Below are 19,152 nucleotides of genomic sequence, written 5' to 3'. Positions count from 1 at the left end.
TACCCTGCAGTTGGTGAATTTTAAATATTGGTGCACTCTCCAGATACAGAAAAAGACAAGCACTTATAGGGGGAGATGTATCAAACCGTGGGGAGAGATAAAGTACCAACCTATAAGCTTCTAACTGCCACTTTACAGGTTGTGATTGAAAAATGACAGTTAGGAGCAGATTGGTTTGTACTATACAGTACAGTATCTCTCTCCAAAATTTAGTAAAGTTCTTCCATAGTGTCAAATGTATCATTTAATTCAGTTGAGAAAGAGTTGTAGATGTAATTGAATATGTTTTTATATTATTTTATTTTTAGATAAAGTGATGACAGAATCAAGTTGGGGCTGTATGCATTAACAAATGTAAACCTTATTATCAGATAAAGATCATTTGATTCATTTAATCTTCCAGTTTGACATATTAATGGTTTAGACTTAGAAAAGACTTGTATCTATTCCACGCAGGTTTCATTTCCACCTGATCAAAACCTCTGACCATATGAACAACAACAAAAAATATTTGCATTGACCCTGCCTCATTATTCCCAACAATAGTTTAAACCCACCCACCAAAGACGGAGGTGTTTCAGGTATGTTGCTTGGTGAGTAAATAAAATCTGATGATTCTTTACATTTATTTATTGAACCTATGTGCACAATATAGTGTTGAATATACTGTACTTATCCCCAAAATAATTAAATGAGGAAACATTGTCTTCACATAACATCAGACACACAATATGCCCTGTAAGCTGCTCTAGTACACCGTATTTAAAACCTCTCATGAAAACTCACTATGCATTATTTACTTTTCCAAAAGTGGGGAGAGATCTGCAGGAATCCCAATCCATTCTGGCAGAAAAGCTGCTTCATACTTGAAAATTTGAAGATAAGAAGAATCTGGCAAAGTAAAATTTGTAAGGTAGATGGTCTCACCTCCAACCAAATATGCAGCCCAGTACCCAAATGTCCCTATTGTCATAATGGTGTGGTTACAATGTGCCAGGAGGGCAAAGTCCCGGGCAGGCGAGCCTTCCTGGCCATCACCAACAAAGTGAACATCCCCCAGTGAATTATCAATGTTCTCCTTGCACCAGTCCATACCATTACTGGTCACCACAAAGAGAGGGTTCTTATATTTGTTTCTGAAATAGCCCATGGCTTTGTCCATGTACCCTTTGCCAGCTACTACACCTTTTCGTAGTTTAGGCATAACTTGTACATAATCTCCCCTGCGGACATGAACCCCAATGTAGGTCACATTTTCCCGCTCCCCTTTCAGTTTTGCAAGAAATGAATTTGCCTCTTCCTTAATATAATCATGGAAAGTGAATTCTCGTACAATCTCTTCCCTTATGTGATGATAGAAGGTCCATGAACAGGGTGTACCAAAAAGCTTCACGTATTGCCCAGAGATGTTTAAATATTCTGGAGACATCCAATCACGTAGCTGATATTCCTTCCATAAAATACGATCTGCTACTTCTTGGTGAAGTACGGGCAACTTGATCTTAAATATCTTTCCCAGCTCACTGTGCATGATGGGTAAAACATAGGCTTGTTGTCCATTAAGCTTTGCCAGAGCATAGAGTGCTGCATACTCCCCCATTTTGTTACCTAGACGTGCGGCAGGATGGGTTGTCCATATCACTGTATCTGGCCTGACTTTGCTTGTTGCTGTCCTGTTTATAACAATATAGTCACTGTGGATGTTCTGTGCATTGCTATTTTTGCAGAATATTGGTACAACTCCTCTTGGCCCTTTGGCATGCCAGTATGAAGCAATGAAGATAATGAAGAATGTCAAGAAAAGGAAAAATGCTTTTGCGAATTGCGTGTTCATTTCCCAGCCAGATCACTTCTTGCAAATGGAAGCCCTAGAGACAAAATGGAGGTCAGGTGTGAATTGCATAACTTACTCAACAATATAATTCTTTTGAAGGCTTCTTTAATAATAATAATAATAATAATAATATGGTGACAGTGTCATGATTGTCCCTCAATGCATGAAATATAACTTAAATGTAATTTGGCTCATGGGGAATTGGACGCATTTTACGTAAATAAAGCAGGCGTAAAGTACTTCCAGAAGAAGAAACAATTCTGTACAATATAGGTTAACTTTCAGCAGTAACCTATGCAACTAGTTTACAGTAGTGTAATTAATTCTGGACACCTTTAATAAAAAAATGTTTTATTTGATATTTATGCAGAAAATTCATTTTCTGCTATACCAAGTCAATACTTTAATGTTTTTATTTTAATCTATGAACTTTCTTCTTTATATTTTAGCATGATTTGTCAGAGAGAGAGAGGAAAGAGTGAAGGGGATGGAGAGATAGAGTGGGAGAAAGAAAAAAGAGAGATAGAGAAGGTTTTGAAATACACTTACCAGCCACTGTCAGTGGTGAAGATGCAGGCAGTCACCAGTACAGCAGGCAGCATGCTAAAAGGTTCCGGGAGCAGGTCCCACACAGCATCCATGCAGGCTCATGTGCTTTGTTCAGCACTCAATTCATCCAGACTGTGGCAGCCTTTACAATCAATCCTCAAGCTAGTTGCAGCTCTGGTCAAAGTGTGAATAACGACTAAAATGGCTCTGATTACCTCGAAACGTGTTGACTGGTCTCCTGGGAAGAGAGACAAAGAAATTGCGAAGAGGTTGGGCGGAGGGGCAACGAAGTCAGGTGTAAGGAAACTCTGCATAAGGGTTGCAAGCAGTGGATCGACGAAATCAGCCGCAAGAACTGGGAGAAAGCCCATGCTTACATAACAAGATGAGCGCAGAATCTGGCCCTGCAGGACAGTCGAAGGTCTGCAAAAGCCATCAACAACATAATGAAAACATCTGGTGTCCAAGTTTGTGATCGAACCATACAAAAAAAACTTTGTGACAATGGTTAGCGAGCCAGGCCCCCGAGAAAGAAGCTGTATCTAAACCAGAAACAGAGGCAGAAACATATAGATTGGGCTCCGGCACACAATGAGTGGACAAAAGAAGACTGGGACAAGATTATTTGGAGCGTCGAGACCAAAATCAGCATCTTCGGGAGTGATGGAGTGAAATTTGTTTGGCTTCGGGAAGATCTTTTGCCTGAGTGTACCACGGCAACTACGAAGCACCCAGTGAGTGTGATGGTGTGGGGCAGCATGGCAAGCCATGTGAGAATGTTGGCTGTCATTGATGGCAATATCAATGCCAAAAAGTATCAAAAAGCAGTGCAGGAGGCAAAACTGTTGCCAACAATCGAGGATTTGTTCGAAATTGACCCACTGAAGTGTATCTTTCAGCAGGATGGATCGCAATTGCCACACCGCCAACAGTTCCATGAAGTGGATCGGTGATCACCAAATCACTGTCTTGCCTTGGCCAGGAAATAGTCTGGATTTAAATCCGATAGAAAATCTTTGGTCAAGGCTTAAAGTGATGGTATCACGAAAAAATCCACATAACAAGAGAGAGCTGATCAAAGCCATAATCCAGGCCTGATACCATGTGATTTCACCTGAAGATCTGGGACGTCTGGTTTACTTGATGCCTCTACGAAATCGAAGCTGTTCTTAAAAACAGAGGATATCTAATGAAATATTAATTTTGTGTATTGCTGAAATTGCATAATTTTTATTCCATAATAAAAGCATACTTGTAAAACTGTGCTTTAATTGAATTTTTAACTGGAAATTTGACAAAATGATAACTTAAAAGTAAATAGTAATGATTATACTCACATATACTTCGATTGGAATATAAATGATAAGTGATTAAAATGTAAAAATAATGACTAAATGCATAATTTTCAGAATTTCCTAAAAGTGTCCAGAATTAATTTCACTAGTGTGTGCCAGAAGTATTGTATTACATGTACAGAGATGCCGCCTGACTGCATCAGTAGAAAACTCGCATTACCCAACTTTCACACAATTTCATACTAGGAAATGTCATAAGCATATAATAGAATAGTGTCTGGACAGTTCTAAATTGATACGAATCTCACATTTACCATGTAAAACAAAACCATACAAAAAGCACAAATGAAATTATTTAAAATACAAAAACTTTACTTAAAACTTTCTTTCCTGACTTGGTCCAAATGAAAATTTCAATGTAAATAGATGGCTGCAGGTTCATATAATATAATAACTAAACTAAATTTATATAATATCAGCAGGAGGGGTCTTAACACAAGTGACTGCCAATGGTCATCATCATCAGTTTTAATTTTACACCAGGAGTCCATTTAACAGGGCCGTAACTTGGGTAGTGCGGCCTGTGCCATGGCACAGGGCACCGCAGGGCAGGGGGCGTTGTTTGGGCTTGTCAATTTTCCTGTTTATTATCATTCTCACTTGTACAGTAGCTTCCTCTTATTTTATCCCCAGCATCTTCTGGCTTCCCGAGAAGTACCCCTATATCTTCCCTGGCCATTCCCCATGAAGACATGGCCCTTTTTTAGGTGCATGACCTTATGTCCCTATTTAAAAAATGGGGGTGAGTTGGGGGGCGCCAATGCTCTCACTGGCACAGGGCACCAAAAAGTTTAGTTACTGCTCTGCCATTTACCACCCTATTATTGCCTCTCTAAGGGCTCCATTTATGGATGTGCCATAACCCTGTGAGTGTCACGGCCAGGGTTTCTTGGCATGGTAGTCACCGGGTATTACCTGTGAGGTCGTTATGGCGGGGGGTCTCTGGCAGCGGTGCTGGTGTTTGATGAGGGGCATTGGCTGCGCATGGTTCTGTGTGGACACATTGTCACTAGGCTTGGTGAGGTCTGGCGGTGTTTCCATTCCGTTGGCATGGGCGCTGCAATCTTGCCTGCGGCCATGTGTTTCCGGCTGTCCAATCCTGGTAGGTCATGTGCTCATTCCAGCCAGTCACAGCGCGGCACTGAGTATTTAGGAAGGTCCAGAACCTTCCTTCCTTTGCCAGTGCAACGTGTTTCTCAGCTGCGGCTGAGAGAGAGTACCTGTGCCTTATCTGCCTGCTTGTTATACGCTTCTAGCCTGAATCTTGCCTGCTCCAACCTGCTGGATTTACCCTGCACCCTCCACATACCTTTCACCTGCCTCAGTACCTGAACCTGCTGTTCCCTGCACCTTGCCTCCCTTCACTCCCAGCTGGACTTCATTACCACAGCCTGCATTTGTTACAGCTTACCATACCTGCACTCGTTACAGCTCATAATTCCTGCATTTAGTTACAGCTCATCATATCTGCATTCTGTTACAGCTCACCATACTTATTTACTGGACTGCTCCTGCCTGTCACTATCTGGACATTTCCCCCATTAACCCCCACTACACTTATCAAGTGCACTTTAGTGCTATACCTGGACTTTTTCATTTGCCATTCCCATGTCTTCTAAGTCACTTATTAAAAACTCCACTTTGTTATTTAAGTCTGCTTCTGTGTCTGCTCCTATCACCACCCCGGGTCCACAACAAATACAGAACCTCACAGTGAGCACTTATTAAAGGGCTTCTCTCCTCCATTCTGTATTTAGCAAACATCAGTTAGCTTAGCTTACTGCTGCTTGTCACCATGCCACTTACTCCATCTATAGATGGTATTATTGGTGAGAGTCCCCATTGTTGACAATCGGGACCCCGCAGAAGCCTCACATACTTTGCTGAATCCCCACAGGATAGAAGAGCAATGCACATGTGCAAACAGCTGTCACATAAGCACATTGCTCATTTGCCTGTTGCTAATATAAAAATGTAAGTAATGCTAAATGCTGGCAGCATATTCGTTAGTATTACTAATTTAAATATACTGCCGGCAAAAGTACAGTACTGGCAATTAGTAAAACCTTAAGCGCGGGGAGTGAAAAGGGAAAAATGTGACCAAATCTACATAGGTTAAGTCAGTACCCTGTTCCAGTGCCAGATTAAGGGGTCTATTTACTAAACAGTGTTAGGAGACAGAGTGAAAAGTGATAAGGTGCCAGCCAATCAGCTTCCAACTGTCATTTTTCAAACACAGCCTGTGAGATGGCAGTTAGGAGCTGATTGGCTGGCACCTTATCACTTTTCACTCTGTCTCCTAACACTGCTTAGTAAATAGACCCCTAAGGTCTAGTTCAGAAAACTAACAAACATACTGTATATGAATATATTATATGTAAATAGCTCCTTACCAAATGGAAATAAATATGTGCTTATCTGAACCAGAGAAAATGTCACTCCTGGATCCATTTCTTCAACATAATTCTTGGAGTGGAAGGGGTCTTGGAGGAAAAAAAAAAATAATGAGACCATAGTATAGTATTTAATACACAGACAATTAATAATTCTTAAAAAAAAAGACATGTATAATAATAAAATTCATAAAGAGCATAGAACTGTAGGGCTGACGTGTTTCATCCTGACTCCTCCACAATGTCATCCAGGCTCTCTCTAAGGCACATTCTAATTTTCACATTATTTTAGCATCAAATAAATTTACTACAAGGGGAATTGGAGTAGTTTTCATGAAAAACTACCCCAATCCCTTCAATTCACATATTTTTAGTAAACAGATCTCATTTTCAATAATTGTAATGGGAAATGTGATCTGTCTGGTAGTTACTAAAATGAAATTGTAAAAAAAATAGGTGTGATAGCCCCGTGATAATAACACCCCCTGGAGATGGCGTTATCAGGGCTTTCCCCCCAGTCCCCCAACTCCTGCTCTGCACTGACAAGCAGAGCAGAGCTGGGTGCCGATGCCAGTGATCAGCTGTGTGGTCTAAATGAACCACAAGCTGATCACAAAAACAAAAAAGGAACCAAAAATAACCCCATAGTTTATAAAACCCCCGCTGCCTCCTCTGCCCTGGCTACTAAATATTTACACAACCCCCATCCAGCCATCACTGCTGCCCGAGTGTGCTACTCCTCCACCCCATTGCCTCCACTGCTGCCATTGAACCCCCAGTGACTGCTGTCCCAGCCCCCCTGCCCCTGGTTCATACTTACATGTGCTGGGACCGGCAATCCGTGATCCTATGACCGGATGATCAGCTGATGACTGTTGTCAGCTGGGATGCAGTAAACTGCCGGCCGGCACTTTCCTGCACCTCTGCTGACTGTAGCATCTGCTGATCATCTGGTCAGAGGATATCACAACCCAGTCCCCGGTACAGGCAAGTTTGAACCAGGGGCAGTGGCCACAGGGGTAAGGGAGGCGGAGGGGGCGCAGCTGCGGTGGGTTGACACTTCAGTGGTGGCACACTTGGGTGGCGGTGCAGGGGTAGGGCTGGTGGACTAGAAACAGTGTAAATACTTTAGCCAGGGGAGAGGAGGGAGCAGCGGTGGCGATGGGGGTGCGTATGCGTGGACAACTTATCACTTTATTTTTCACGAAGAATACAGTGATAAGTGTACGGAGGGGATTCACAGGGACAGAGCTTTATCGCAAGCTCTGTCCCTGCAGGGGATTTTTGATAAACCCCTGTGATGTTGTCTTGAATTTGCAATGCAAATTTAGGAGAAAATATTACACTACAATCTGCATTCCAAATGCGGATTGTAGTAAATAGGGCCCTTAGTGTGCTGTTTTAATTCAATGAAGCCTCTATATACAGTGGATCCGGAAAGTATTCACAACGCTTCACTTTTTCCAAATTTTGTTATGTTACAGCCTTATTCCAGAATTTAATATATTCATTTTTGTCAAAATTCTACACAATTCCCCATAATGACAACGTGTAAAAAGTGTTTTTTTTTTTTAGATTTTTGCTAATTTAATTAAAAAAAAAAACGAAGAAATCACATGTACATAAGTATTCACAGCCTTTGCCATGAAGCTCAAAATTAAGCTCAGGTGCATCCTGTTTCCAGTGATCATCCTTGAGATGTTCCTATAGCTTAATTGGAGTCTACCTGTGGTAAATTCAGTTGTTTGGACACGAGTTTGAAAGGCATACACCTGTCTATATAAGGTCCCTGTCACGACCAGGGTTTCTTTGCAAGGTTGTCAGCGGGTGTTACCTGTGAGGATGATGTGGCGTGGGGCATCTGGCGGTGGTGCTGGTGCCTGGCGGGGAGCATTGGCTGTGTGTGGACCTGTTTGGGCATAATGTCACTCTGTGCTGGGTAGGCCTGGCAGTGCTTCTGTTCCACTCCGGCATGGGCGCCGCCATCTTGCTTTCAGCCATGTGACCTAGTCTACCAATCCTGGTGTGTCACATGCTCACTCTCTGACCAGTCACGGCTTAGCACTGGGTATTTAGGGGAGTTCACAGCTCCCTTGCATTGTCAGTGCAGTGTGTTTCTCAGTGCAAGCTGAGAGAGAGTTCCTGAGCTTGTCCCGCCTGCCTGTTGGATCTCTGCCTAAGCCTGCTTTACCTGACCTACTCCATACCCTGCTGGAATCCCCTGCTCCATCCTATTGTCTCTCCCTTGCCTGAGTACCTGTGTCAGCTGTTACCCTGCACCCTGCCTCCACTTACATTTTCCTCTGGACATTATCACTTCAGCCTGCAATTCACCTCAGCCTGCAATTCATTTCAGCCTCACAAAACCTGGAATACTGGACTGCCTTTCTGTTATCACTACCTGGACTTCTTCCCATTACATCACTACAGTTCCCAAGTGCACTTCAATATTAAACCCGGACTTTCTGTTTTGCCACATTCATGTCTGTTAAGCCATTCATTAAAAACTCCACATTTATTTTTAAATCTGCTTCTGTGTCTGCTCCTGTTACCACCCCGGGTCCACAACAAAACCAGAACCTCACAGTCCCACACTTGACAGTGCAATGTCAGAGCACAAACCAAGCATGAAGTCCAAGGAATTGTTTGTAGACCTCCGAGACAGGATTGTCTCGAGGCACAAATCTGGGGAAGGGTACAGAAAAATATCTGCTGCTTTGAAGGTCCCAGTGAGCACAGTGGCCTCTCTCATCCATAAATGGAAGAAGTTCGGAATCACCAGGACTCTTCTTAGAGTTGGCCGGCCGTCTAAACTGAGAGATCGTGGGAGAAGGTCCCTAGTCAGGGTGGTTACCAAGAGCCTGATGGTCACTCTGTCAGAGCTACAGCATTCCTCTGTGAAGAGAGGAGAACCTTTCCAGAGGACAACCATCTCTGCAGCAATCCACCAATCAGGCCTGTATGGTAGAGTGGCCAGACGGAAGCCACTCCTTAGTAAAAAGCACATGGCAGCCCGCCTGGAGTTTGCCAAAATGCAGTTGAAGGACTCTCTGACCATGAGAAACAAAAGATTGAACTTTTTGGTGTCAATTCCAGGTGTCATGTTTGGAGGAAACCAGGCACCGCTCATCACCAAGCCAATACCATCCCTACAGTGAAGCATGGTGGTGGCATGATCATGCTGTGGAGATGTTTTTCAGCGGCAGGAACTGGGAGACTAGCCAGGATAGAGGGAAAGATGAATTCAGCAATGTACAGAGACATCCTGGATGAAAACCTGCTCCAGAGCACTCTTGACCTCAGACTGGGGCGACGGTTCATCTTTCAGCAGGACAGCGACCCTAAGCACACAGCCAAGATATCAAAGGAGTGGCTTCAGGACAACTCTGTGAATGTCCTTGAGTGGCCCAGCCAGAGCCCAGACTTGAATCCGATTGAACATCTCTGGAGAGATCTGAAAATGGCTGTTCACCGACGCTTCCCATCCAACCTGATGGAGCTTGAAAGGTGCTGCAAAGAGGAATGGGCGAAACTGCCCAAAGATAGGTGTACAAAGCTTGTGACATCATATTCAAAAAGACTTGAGGCTGTAATTGCTGCCAAAGGTGCATCAACAAAGTATTGAGCAAAGGCTGTGAATACTAATGTACATGTGATTTCTTAGTTTTTTTTTGTAATTACATTTGCAAAAATCTCAAAAAAACTTTTTACACATTGTCATTATGGGGTATTGTGTGTAGAATGTATTTATTCCACTTTGGAATAAGGCTGTAACATAACAAAATGTGGAAAAAGTGAAGCGCTGTGAATACTTTCCGGATGCACTGTATAGTGCATTCCAAAGTATACTTGGGTGCCTATTCAGTATGACATAATTATCACAAGTGATAATTATGTTTTAAATTCGGTGAAAGTTTAAAAAATATTTTGGAGGCGTTCATCATCATGCCTCACTAACAAAAGTATCACTGCTCTTTTTGCAGGCAGTTTTTTGGAAAAGTGATACTTTTCCCCCTACAGGTGAGGTATAAATAAGTATTTCTTCACTGCTTCTGCCCCCCTCCCCTCCATTTACCACTGTCTCTCACCTCCTCCTCCCCGCGGCCACCGACCACAACTCACCCACCCCCGCGGCCACCACGGGTGTACGATCCGCCCTTCCATCCACATGGGTGTCCGATCTGCCCCCCTCCCCTGCAGGTGTCCGATCCCCCCCCCTGCTGCCACACCCTCTCCCCCTGGCTAACCTGTATTCTGCTGGTGAGTCAAGACCACATGTCTGCGGTTCCCCGGAGCTCTCAGTTCTGGGGCTATGCAGTGCAGACACAGTAGGGATGGATCTTAATAGATCCCTCTGCTGTGGCTGGTATGTCAGTCTTCACAGGCTGCTGTCTACATTATCGGGGGCTGAACACCATCTCAGGATGGTGTTCAGTAGCACTATCACATTCTGAAATAAATGCTTTTTTTGGAACTTGATGAATTGCCCTGACACTTAATTTTCACCTGCTTTTGTAAAAAATTAATGATGATGAATAGGCTCCTTAGTAACAAATGGAGGGCAGATGGTGAAACTTGAAAATAAGATAAGAGGCAAATCATAAAACTAATTTTCAGAACCTTTATTGGTTCTTTCGTCAGATATAAATAAGACATATCCAATGCTTACTTAATATATTACCACCCTATGTGCTTCAGGTGCTGAGCGTGCTCCCACAGAAATGTGTTGCTCATGTCATTAAATTGTGACTTTCAGCAAAGCTTCATCGTAACAACCCCATTCACTATAAGTAACCCCATTAATAATTACCCCCCACAGTATCAATTATATTTATATCCATAAATCCCTAAATATCTACCTCATTAACCCCTTCATCCTCGTAATCAATCCAAATTATCCCAACTAACTTATTAAACATTACCTTCCCTCAAATATAGGGGTCTTACTAAGCCTTGGATGGAGATAAAGACCCAGCCAATCAGCTCCTACTGTAATTTTTCAAATACAGCCTGTGACATGGCAGTTAGGAGCTGATTGGCTGGTACTTTTTCTTCATCCAAGGCTTTGTAAATAGACCCCATACTTACATGCTCTCCCTCTTACTTTTCAAGATGTGAACAAGCCTGCTGGGTGAAACGATCATTATCTCTATCCTCAAACCAGACCCTGTATCCTCAGGAATCTGACCGCAGAGCAACTGTCATAAGCCGCCGCTGCTTCTTGTTGGACAACGGTGCTCCTGGCAGCTCTCTCAGGCCTGTTGCTGGGAGATGTGGATGCCAGGCAGCCAATCCATGAAATCCTCTCATCTGGCTGCTCCATCATCTCTGCCTCGACCGGATTGATTCATCCTCCTTTTTCTTTCCTGCTTGTGCATTGCTCAGATGCCGGTGATAGTGTCTTCCACGTGTTTCCAGTTCCATAGCGTTGGTATCATTCCTTGTGTTACTCAGGCATCTCCTGTATTGGCCATGTTGTTGTTCCATGACACTCTGCAGCGTCTGAGTGGACTCAGTCTAATCACCATGGCTATCTCTGCTGCACTGCGTCTCCAGTCATCTCAGCTGCTGTACTGCATCCCAGTGGCATCAGCCGCACTGCAGCATTCGTGTACTTTCAGCCATAAGTCTCTGACTATCTCTGCTGCTCTGTGTGTCCAGTCACCTCAGCTGCTGTAATACATCCCGGCAGCATCAGCCACACCGCAGTATCCGAGTACCCCCAGCTGTAAGACCCCGGATATTTCCGCTGATGGCAAGGCCACACCCCTGCCAAGCAACTCCAGCCCTCAAGGCTGCAACTTGCCCACATCTGTGCCAAGCATCTCCAGCCCTCAAGGCAGCAACTTGGCCACAAGGCCACATCTCTGCCAAGCATTTCCAGCCCTCAAGGCTGCAACTTGGTGCCAGGGCCACATCCATGCAAAACATCTGCCCTCCAGGCTGCTACTAGACAATCATTTCTGTTGACTCAATCGCTTCATATAATACTCTACTACTATACTATACTATTGCCTTCATCAAGTGATGTAATCCACTAGCATCTTCTAATTACCTTAGTTAATTGGGACAGTGCTGTATTACCTGCGTGCAGAATATTGCACATGCTCTTTGATAAAACACTTTCGCGCTCACTCATCGTGACTTCCCCCATCTTGAGCTGCACTATCGGCTGGTACCAGCACATGTGTCTGAGGTTTTGGTATGAATGACAACCGGACCTATGTCCGACGGTTCAAATCCTGATGCCGGAAGACTGGCAGCAGTGAAAATCCTGACAAGTAAGTAAGGCAAGTATATCTAACCCTCTCCTCGCCCTAACCCTCCCTTAGGGGTGCCTAACCCTAACCTCCCCCTCTAGTGTCTAACCGTAACTCCCCCCATCTCCACAGCCTAAACCTAACCCTCCGCGGGATGGTCACTGTCATGATAGCAGAAGTGCATCTTCATCTCTCTTTCATCCCAAGTAGGGCTAATGTTCTCTCTCGTCTATCACCCTCTACCCTGTGTATGGTGGTAAGAAAGTTGAAGTAAAAGGGGTAATGCTCACCTGGATTCTTTCAACCTACCAAAGGTTTGATAACTTTAATCACTGCAAGGTAAGTTTTCTCAATTGAAAAGCTCAAAGATCATAATCGATCCTCAGTGCATTTTTTACAGCCAATATATTATGGGCAAAAATGTTTATTCAAATGATGTCTGGGTTTAACTACCTACATCTATGACATATTTATTGGAAACTATTAGAGAGCTAAATGAATGTTCAAACACAAACGAGTCATCTCTCTAACCTCAGACATCCGACCCAGGAAAATTCCTGCTCAGACCCAGGAATTTCTCCTGTGCAAATTCCCAGGTATTTGGTTGAGACCTCCCTTTCACACTATAGCTTCTACCCGGGAAATTTCCGGGTAGCACCATTCAGACATAAGCTGGGTTTTTTAGTTTTTAATATTACCTGCCTCTCCTCTGCCCTTCCTAGCCAATCCCCTCTCTGGCAGCCGCTGATGATGTCATCATCATGCAGCAGGCAGCTGACCAATCAAAATGCAGCCATTATAAAAAAAATAATAAATTTATTTATTTTATTACCAATCTGCCCTGGTGGTCCAAAGGGAGTGCGGGTGGCCTGCTGTGGCAGAGACCCACCGGTGGTCTCCAGTGCCGGCGGGTGTCCCCGGTCATCCGACTGAGGATCTCTGTGCCTCAGGACCCGGCCATGGTCGCTGACTCGGTTGTCAGCACCACAGCCACGGTGGTAAGCAGCAGCGCTGAGCGTCCTATAGGACGCTCTGCGCTGCCAATATAAAAGCTGCTTGGTGCAGCCTGGGAGAGCACCATTCAGACATCAGCAGGGTAATTTCCTGGGATTAAATTCCCGGGAAATTCCTTGGTCGATTGAAGGGTCGGCCCCGGGTAGGTACCTTTCAGACATACGCAGCAACCTGGTAATTTGGCTGAGGCAGGCCAAATTCCCAGTATTCTCGGGATGTCTGGAAGGGGTATAAATGTCAAGTTGAATCATGCTCTCTGGAGCAATATAAACATGTTATAATGTGTCTGCTGTGATTTATTCTGCATTGTCAGTGCAGGGATATAAAGGAGTGTGCTTCTGCTGCTGTTAAAACTAAATGTAACACCCATATATCTATTCTGTTTCGGAAACTCTGGTTAAATTTGTAACAAAAATATGCCAGATTTACTATTGGAGATCATGATTAACTTTCTGCTGATTCTTAATACATTTTGTTGTTACTAATTTAACATGCTGTAATTGAATAATTTGACATCGATATGATGATATGTCTTACCAGTATTCTGCATGTGGCTCAAACTTTTTGATATAAGCACTGATTTGTGATACAGCTTTTTCTGCATGTAAATTGAATTACCCTCAATAACTAAGGAAGTGTAAACTTTCAACAGTAGACATATGTACTATAAGCTATTAACAATAATCATATAACAATAATCATATAAATAAAGGTTAGGACAAAATCATCTACTTGCACTGCAGTATCCAAAAAACAAGGAGAGAGAGGAAATATAGTGAAGTACAATTTAATCAAATAAAAACATCAACTAAATAAAAGTAGCAGAACATGGGGATATCCTATAGCAGCTGTAATGGAAACAATTCCCAGGAGAAAGTAAAAACTGACAATGGACAGTTCTAATGAGCAAGTGGTGTTAATTCACCGTGTAGTCTGCGGATACTTGCACGGGTCTTCCTGCTCCAGTCACCGGGTGTTGAGACCTTTACAAGCTGCCTGGTACCCCCACACCGACGCGTTTCAACCCCCGTTCTGGGGTCTTTTTCAAGATGAGATCAGCAAGTGAATGATTCCCCTCCCGCCCAGATCCTTTAAAAAGCCCCACGTGTCCAATCATGGCCCCGGCGTGACAGGATCCCTAGACAAAGATCAACACAAGTTCCATGATCCTCTGTCATGCCGGGCCAATATCAACATCCTCGTGAGGTAACTTCCGGGTAGGTTGCAAAGACGTCCACTTTCCCCCTTGTGTTACTGTGGCTGGGACTTGTGAGTGTAGCGTCACTTCCGGATAGTAACCAAGGTGATGGATGGAAGCCTCTGCTGATCAGCTGATCGGGGGGAGTTTTACAAGATGTAAACAATGCTCAGCATGGACCAGAGCATCAGCATGGATATCCATGTATGCAGATGTCTGCTCAATAAATGCACATAAAACATAAATAGATATAAAAACTCATTAGGTACATTCTGGTACATATATATCAAGGGGAAAATGCATCGATTGAATGCAAGGTGAAAGTGCAAGTGCCAAAGTGCAAATAAGATACAAGGTGCAGAAAGATATTTATAATGACATATAGGAGAACCCACTCTCTTCTTTACAGGAACCATTTGACCTCAAAATCGAGGTTCAAACCACCCAGATGCAGAGTGCCTAAATCAAATATATGCTTCATTTCAGCTTTAGCTAGCTGAGTCACCAGGTCTCTTCTGCGCCAGTGTCCTTTGATATTCTGCAAACCAATAAACCTTATAATATCAGCTGTGTTGCTATTGTGGTGTTTTCTAAAATGATTAGATAAGGCATGAGTATCTAGACCTTTTTTCACATTTCTCAAGTGTTCCCCTAATCTCACTTTTAAAGGTCTTGAGGTTCTGCCTATATAAAATAAATGACAACTACACTCACTGGCATAAATTACGCTTTTCGTATTACATGTAATACATTGTTTTATCACCAATTTTTGATTGTATATGGTTACTTCATTTGTTTTACTCTGTCCATCCCATAAACATGTCCCGCATCTAAAGAATCCTTTTGATTTTTTACCCATTGTATTTTTTTTTTTTGGTAAGGCACTCCTTACTAAGTGGGAACCTATATTAGGGGCTTTCCTATAGATGCACTTTGGCATTTGGGGAAGGTGGAGACCAATAACTGGGTCTTTTTTCAAAATTCCCCAGTGTTTTCATAGGGACTTTTCTATGATCTTATATTGGCTAAAAAAGAGGTTGTAAAATCCCACTCAAATGGAGATGATGTGCGGTCTCCTTTGTCTATTTTTCTAATAATGAGTCCCTAGGTATATTTTTAATCTCTTGTATCATATTATCAATTTTTTGAGATGAGTAACCTGATGCCACAAATTTAGCCTGCATATCCATTGCTTGTTTATCATACGTTTATCATACGTCACAGGGTTAGAACAATTCCTTTTTAATAGTCTTAGTTGTCCACCTGGGATTGCATTCAGCCAGTTGGCATGGTGGCAACTTCCTGCTTGAATGTAAGCATGCGAATCTGTCGGCTTTGAATAATTCATGGTTTGTATGTAGTTGTCCTCTATTAATACTGATATATCCAAAAAATTCACTGAATGTACTCTAGACGTGAATATGAATTCTATATTTAAAATATTGTTATTCAGATAGATAAAAACAATCTTCTAAAATGGCATTACCACCCTTCCAAATAAAAAAAGACATCATCAATATATCTCGACCAGGACACCAGGTTCGCTCCGAAGGGGTTATTCTCCCAAATGAAGTCATCCTCCCATTGCCCCATGAAAATGTTTGCATAACTCAGGCGAACCTGGTGCCCATAGATGTCCCAATTTTTTGTAAATAAAAGACGTAATTAAAAGCAAAATAGTTATTGTTTAAAATAAAATGTACACATTCTATTAGGAAATTCTGTAAACCACAATTGATGTTACTCATTTCCAAACTTTTTGTTACTGCTCTTATACTGTCCTGATGATTAATGATAGTGTATAGCGACTTAACGTCAGCTGTGACCATAATGTAGTCTTCTTTCCATTCAATAGTTTTCAATAAATTTAGAAAGTCTTTCATATCTTTTAAGTGGAATCGATTTTTAGATAAACTAAAGATTTTTAGATAAATATATAAATGACAGTACATTGGAAGATCAGTCTTTCGTATCTTTTAAGTGGGATCAAATTTTGGTCACTAAAGGTTGCAAATAGTAGTCAATAAACTCTGATAAGTTAGAGGTTATCGAGTCTATTCCAGACACTATTGGTCTTCCTGGTGGACGAAGAGGATCCTTGTACACTTTTGGTAACACGTAAATGACTGGAATTACTGGTTCTGAATTATATAGGAACATTTCTTCCTGATCTTCCAATGTACCGTCAGTCCTATATTTATCTAAAAATCTTTAGCTTATCTAAAAATCGATTCCACTTAAAAGATATGAAAGACTATCTAAATTTATTGAAAACTATTGAATGGAAAGAAGACTACATTATGGTCACAGCTGACGTTAAGTCGCTATACACTATCATTAATCATCAGGACGGTATAAGAGCGGTAACAAAAAGTTTGGAAATGAGTAACATCAATTGTGGTTTGCAGAATTTCCTAATAGAAAGTGTACATATATATAATTATTTAGCATTTAATGACGTCTTTTACAAAAAATTGGGACAGCTATGGGCACCAGGTTCGCTCTGAGTTATGCAAACATTTTCATGGGGCAATGGGAGAATGACTTAATTTGGGAGAATAACCCCTTCGTAGCAAACCGGGTGTCCTGGTCGAGATATATTGATGACGTCTTTTTTATTTGAAAGGGCGGTAATGCCATTTTAGAAGATTTTTTATCTATCTGAATAACAATATTTTAAATATAGAATTCATATTCACGACTAGTGTACATTCAGTGAACTTTTTGGATATATCAGTATTAATAGAGGACAACTGCATACAAACCATGAATTATTCAAAGCCGACATATTTGCATGCTTACATTCAAGCAGGAAGTTGCCACCATGCCAATTGGCTGAATGCAATCCCTGGTGGACAACTAAGATGATTAAAAAGGAATTGTTCTAACCCCGTGACGTATGATAAACAAGCAATGGATATGCAGGCTAAATATGTGGCATCAGGTTACTCATCTCAAAAAATTGATAATACGATACAAGAGATTAAAAATATACCTAGGGACTCATTATTAGAAAATTGGACAAAGGAGACCAGCACATCATCTCCATTTGAGTGGGCTTTTACAACCTCTTTTAGTAGCCAATATAAGATCATAGAAAAGTCCCTACAAAAACACTGGGGAATTTTGAAAAAAGACCCAGTTATTGGTCCCCACCTTCCTCGAATGCCAAAGTGCATCTATAGGAAAGCCCCTAATATAGGTTCCCACTTAGTAAGGAGTGCCTTACCAAAAAAAAAAAATACAATGGGTTTAAAATCAAAAGGATTCTTTAGATGCGGGACATGTTTAGGGTGCAGGGGTATCAAAGGGGATGGACAGAGTAAAACAAATGAAGTAACCATAAACAATCAAAAATTGGTGATAAAACAATGTATTACATGTAATTTGAAAAGCATAATTTATGCCATTGAGTGTAGTTGTCATTTATTTTATATAGGCAGAACCTCAAGACCTTTAAAAGTGAGACTAGGGGAACACTTGACAACTGTGAAAAAAGGTCTAGAGACTCACGAACTATCTAATCATTTTAGAAAACACCACAATAGCAACACAGCTGATATTATAAGGTTTATTGGTTTGCAGAATATCAAAGGACACTGGCGCAGAAGAGACCTGGCGACTCAGCTAGCTAAAGCTGAAATGAAGCATATATTTGATTTAGGCACTCTGCATCCGGGTGGTTTGAACCTCGATTTTGAGGTCAAATGGTTCCTGTAAAGAAGAGAGTGGGTTCTCCTATATGTTGTTATTAATATATTTCTGCACCTTGTATCTTATTTGCACTTTGGCACTTGCACTTTCACCTTGCATTCAATCTATGCATTTTCCTCTTGATATATTCTGTATGTACCAGAATGTACCTAATGAGTTTTTATATCTATTTATGTTTTATGTGCATTTATCGAGCGGATATCTGCATACATGGATATCCATGCTGATGCTCAGGTCCATGCTGAGCATTGTTTACATCTTGTAAAACTCCCCCCGATCAGCTGATCGGCAGAGGCTTCCATCCATCACCTTGGTTACAATCCGGAAGTGACGCTACACTCAGAAGTCCCAGCCACAGTAACACAAGGGGGAAAGTGGACGTCTTTGCGACCTACCCGGAAGTTACCTCATGAGGATGTTGATATGGGCCCGGCGTGACAGAGGATCATGGAACTTGTAGTTGATCTTTGTCTAGGGATCCTGTCACACCAGGGCCGTGATTGGACACGTGGGGCTTTTTAAAGGATCTGGGTGAGAGGGGAATCATTAATTTGCTGACCTCTCCTTGAAAAAGACCCCAGAACGGGGGTTGAAACGCATCGGTGTGGGGGATACCAGGCAGCTTCTAAAGGTCTCAACACCAGGTGACTGGAGCAGGAAGACCCGTGCAAGTTTCCGGAGACTACACGGTGAATTAACACCACTTGCTCATTAGAACTGTCCATTGCCAGTTCTTACTTTCTCCTGGTAATTGTTTCCATTACAGCTGCTATAGGATATCCCCATGGTCTGCTACTTTTATTTAGTTGATGTTTTTATTTGATTAAATTGTACT

The 19,152-nt window shown here is 42.2% G+C and overlaps 1 protein-coding gene across 2 annotated transcripts in view; it reads right to left on the bottom strand.

Annotated features, from left to right (window-relative positions):
- Window positions 1-324: 324 nt before the first annotated feature.
- The window catches only part of LOC148535451 (galactoside alpha-(1,2)-fucosyltransferase 2-like), a 57,468-nt gene continuing 38,640 nt past the window's right edge, over window positions 325-19,152 (bottom strand). Inside the window, exons 2-3 of one of the 2 annotated variants that reach the window (XM_088462564.1) lie at window positions 6,132-6,221; window positions 325-1,868 (exon numbers count right to left, since the gene is read on the bottom strand). In XM_088462564.1, coding sequence (XP_088318690.1) covers window positions 797-1,834 — 1,038 coding nt within the window. In that variant the 5' untranslated portion in view covers window positions 1,835-1,868; window positions 6,132-6,221 and the 3' untranslated portion in view covers window positions 325-796. Of the gene's footprint in view, window positions 1,869-2,383; window positions 2,656-6,131; window positions 6,222-19,152 lie in introns of those variants that run through there. The other variant, XM_088462565.1, reaches the window with a different exon arrangement.

This window comes from Taudactylus pleione, unplaced genomic scaffold (genome assembly GCF_031769625.1).
Source record: "Taudactylus pleione unplaced genomic scaffold, aTauple2 ptg000051l, whole genome shotgun sequence".
NCBI lineage: Eukaryota > Metazoa > Chordata > Amphibia > Anura > Myobatrachidae > Taudactylus > Taudactylus pleione.
This window is presented reverse-complemented; position numbering and strand designations above follow the sequence as displayed.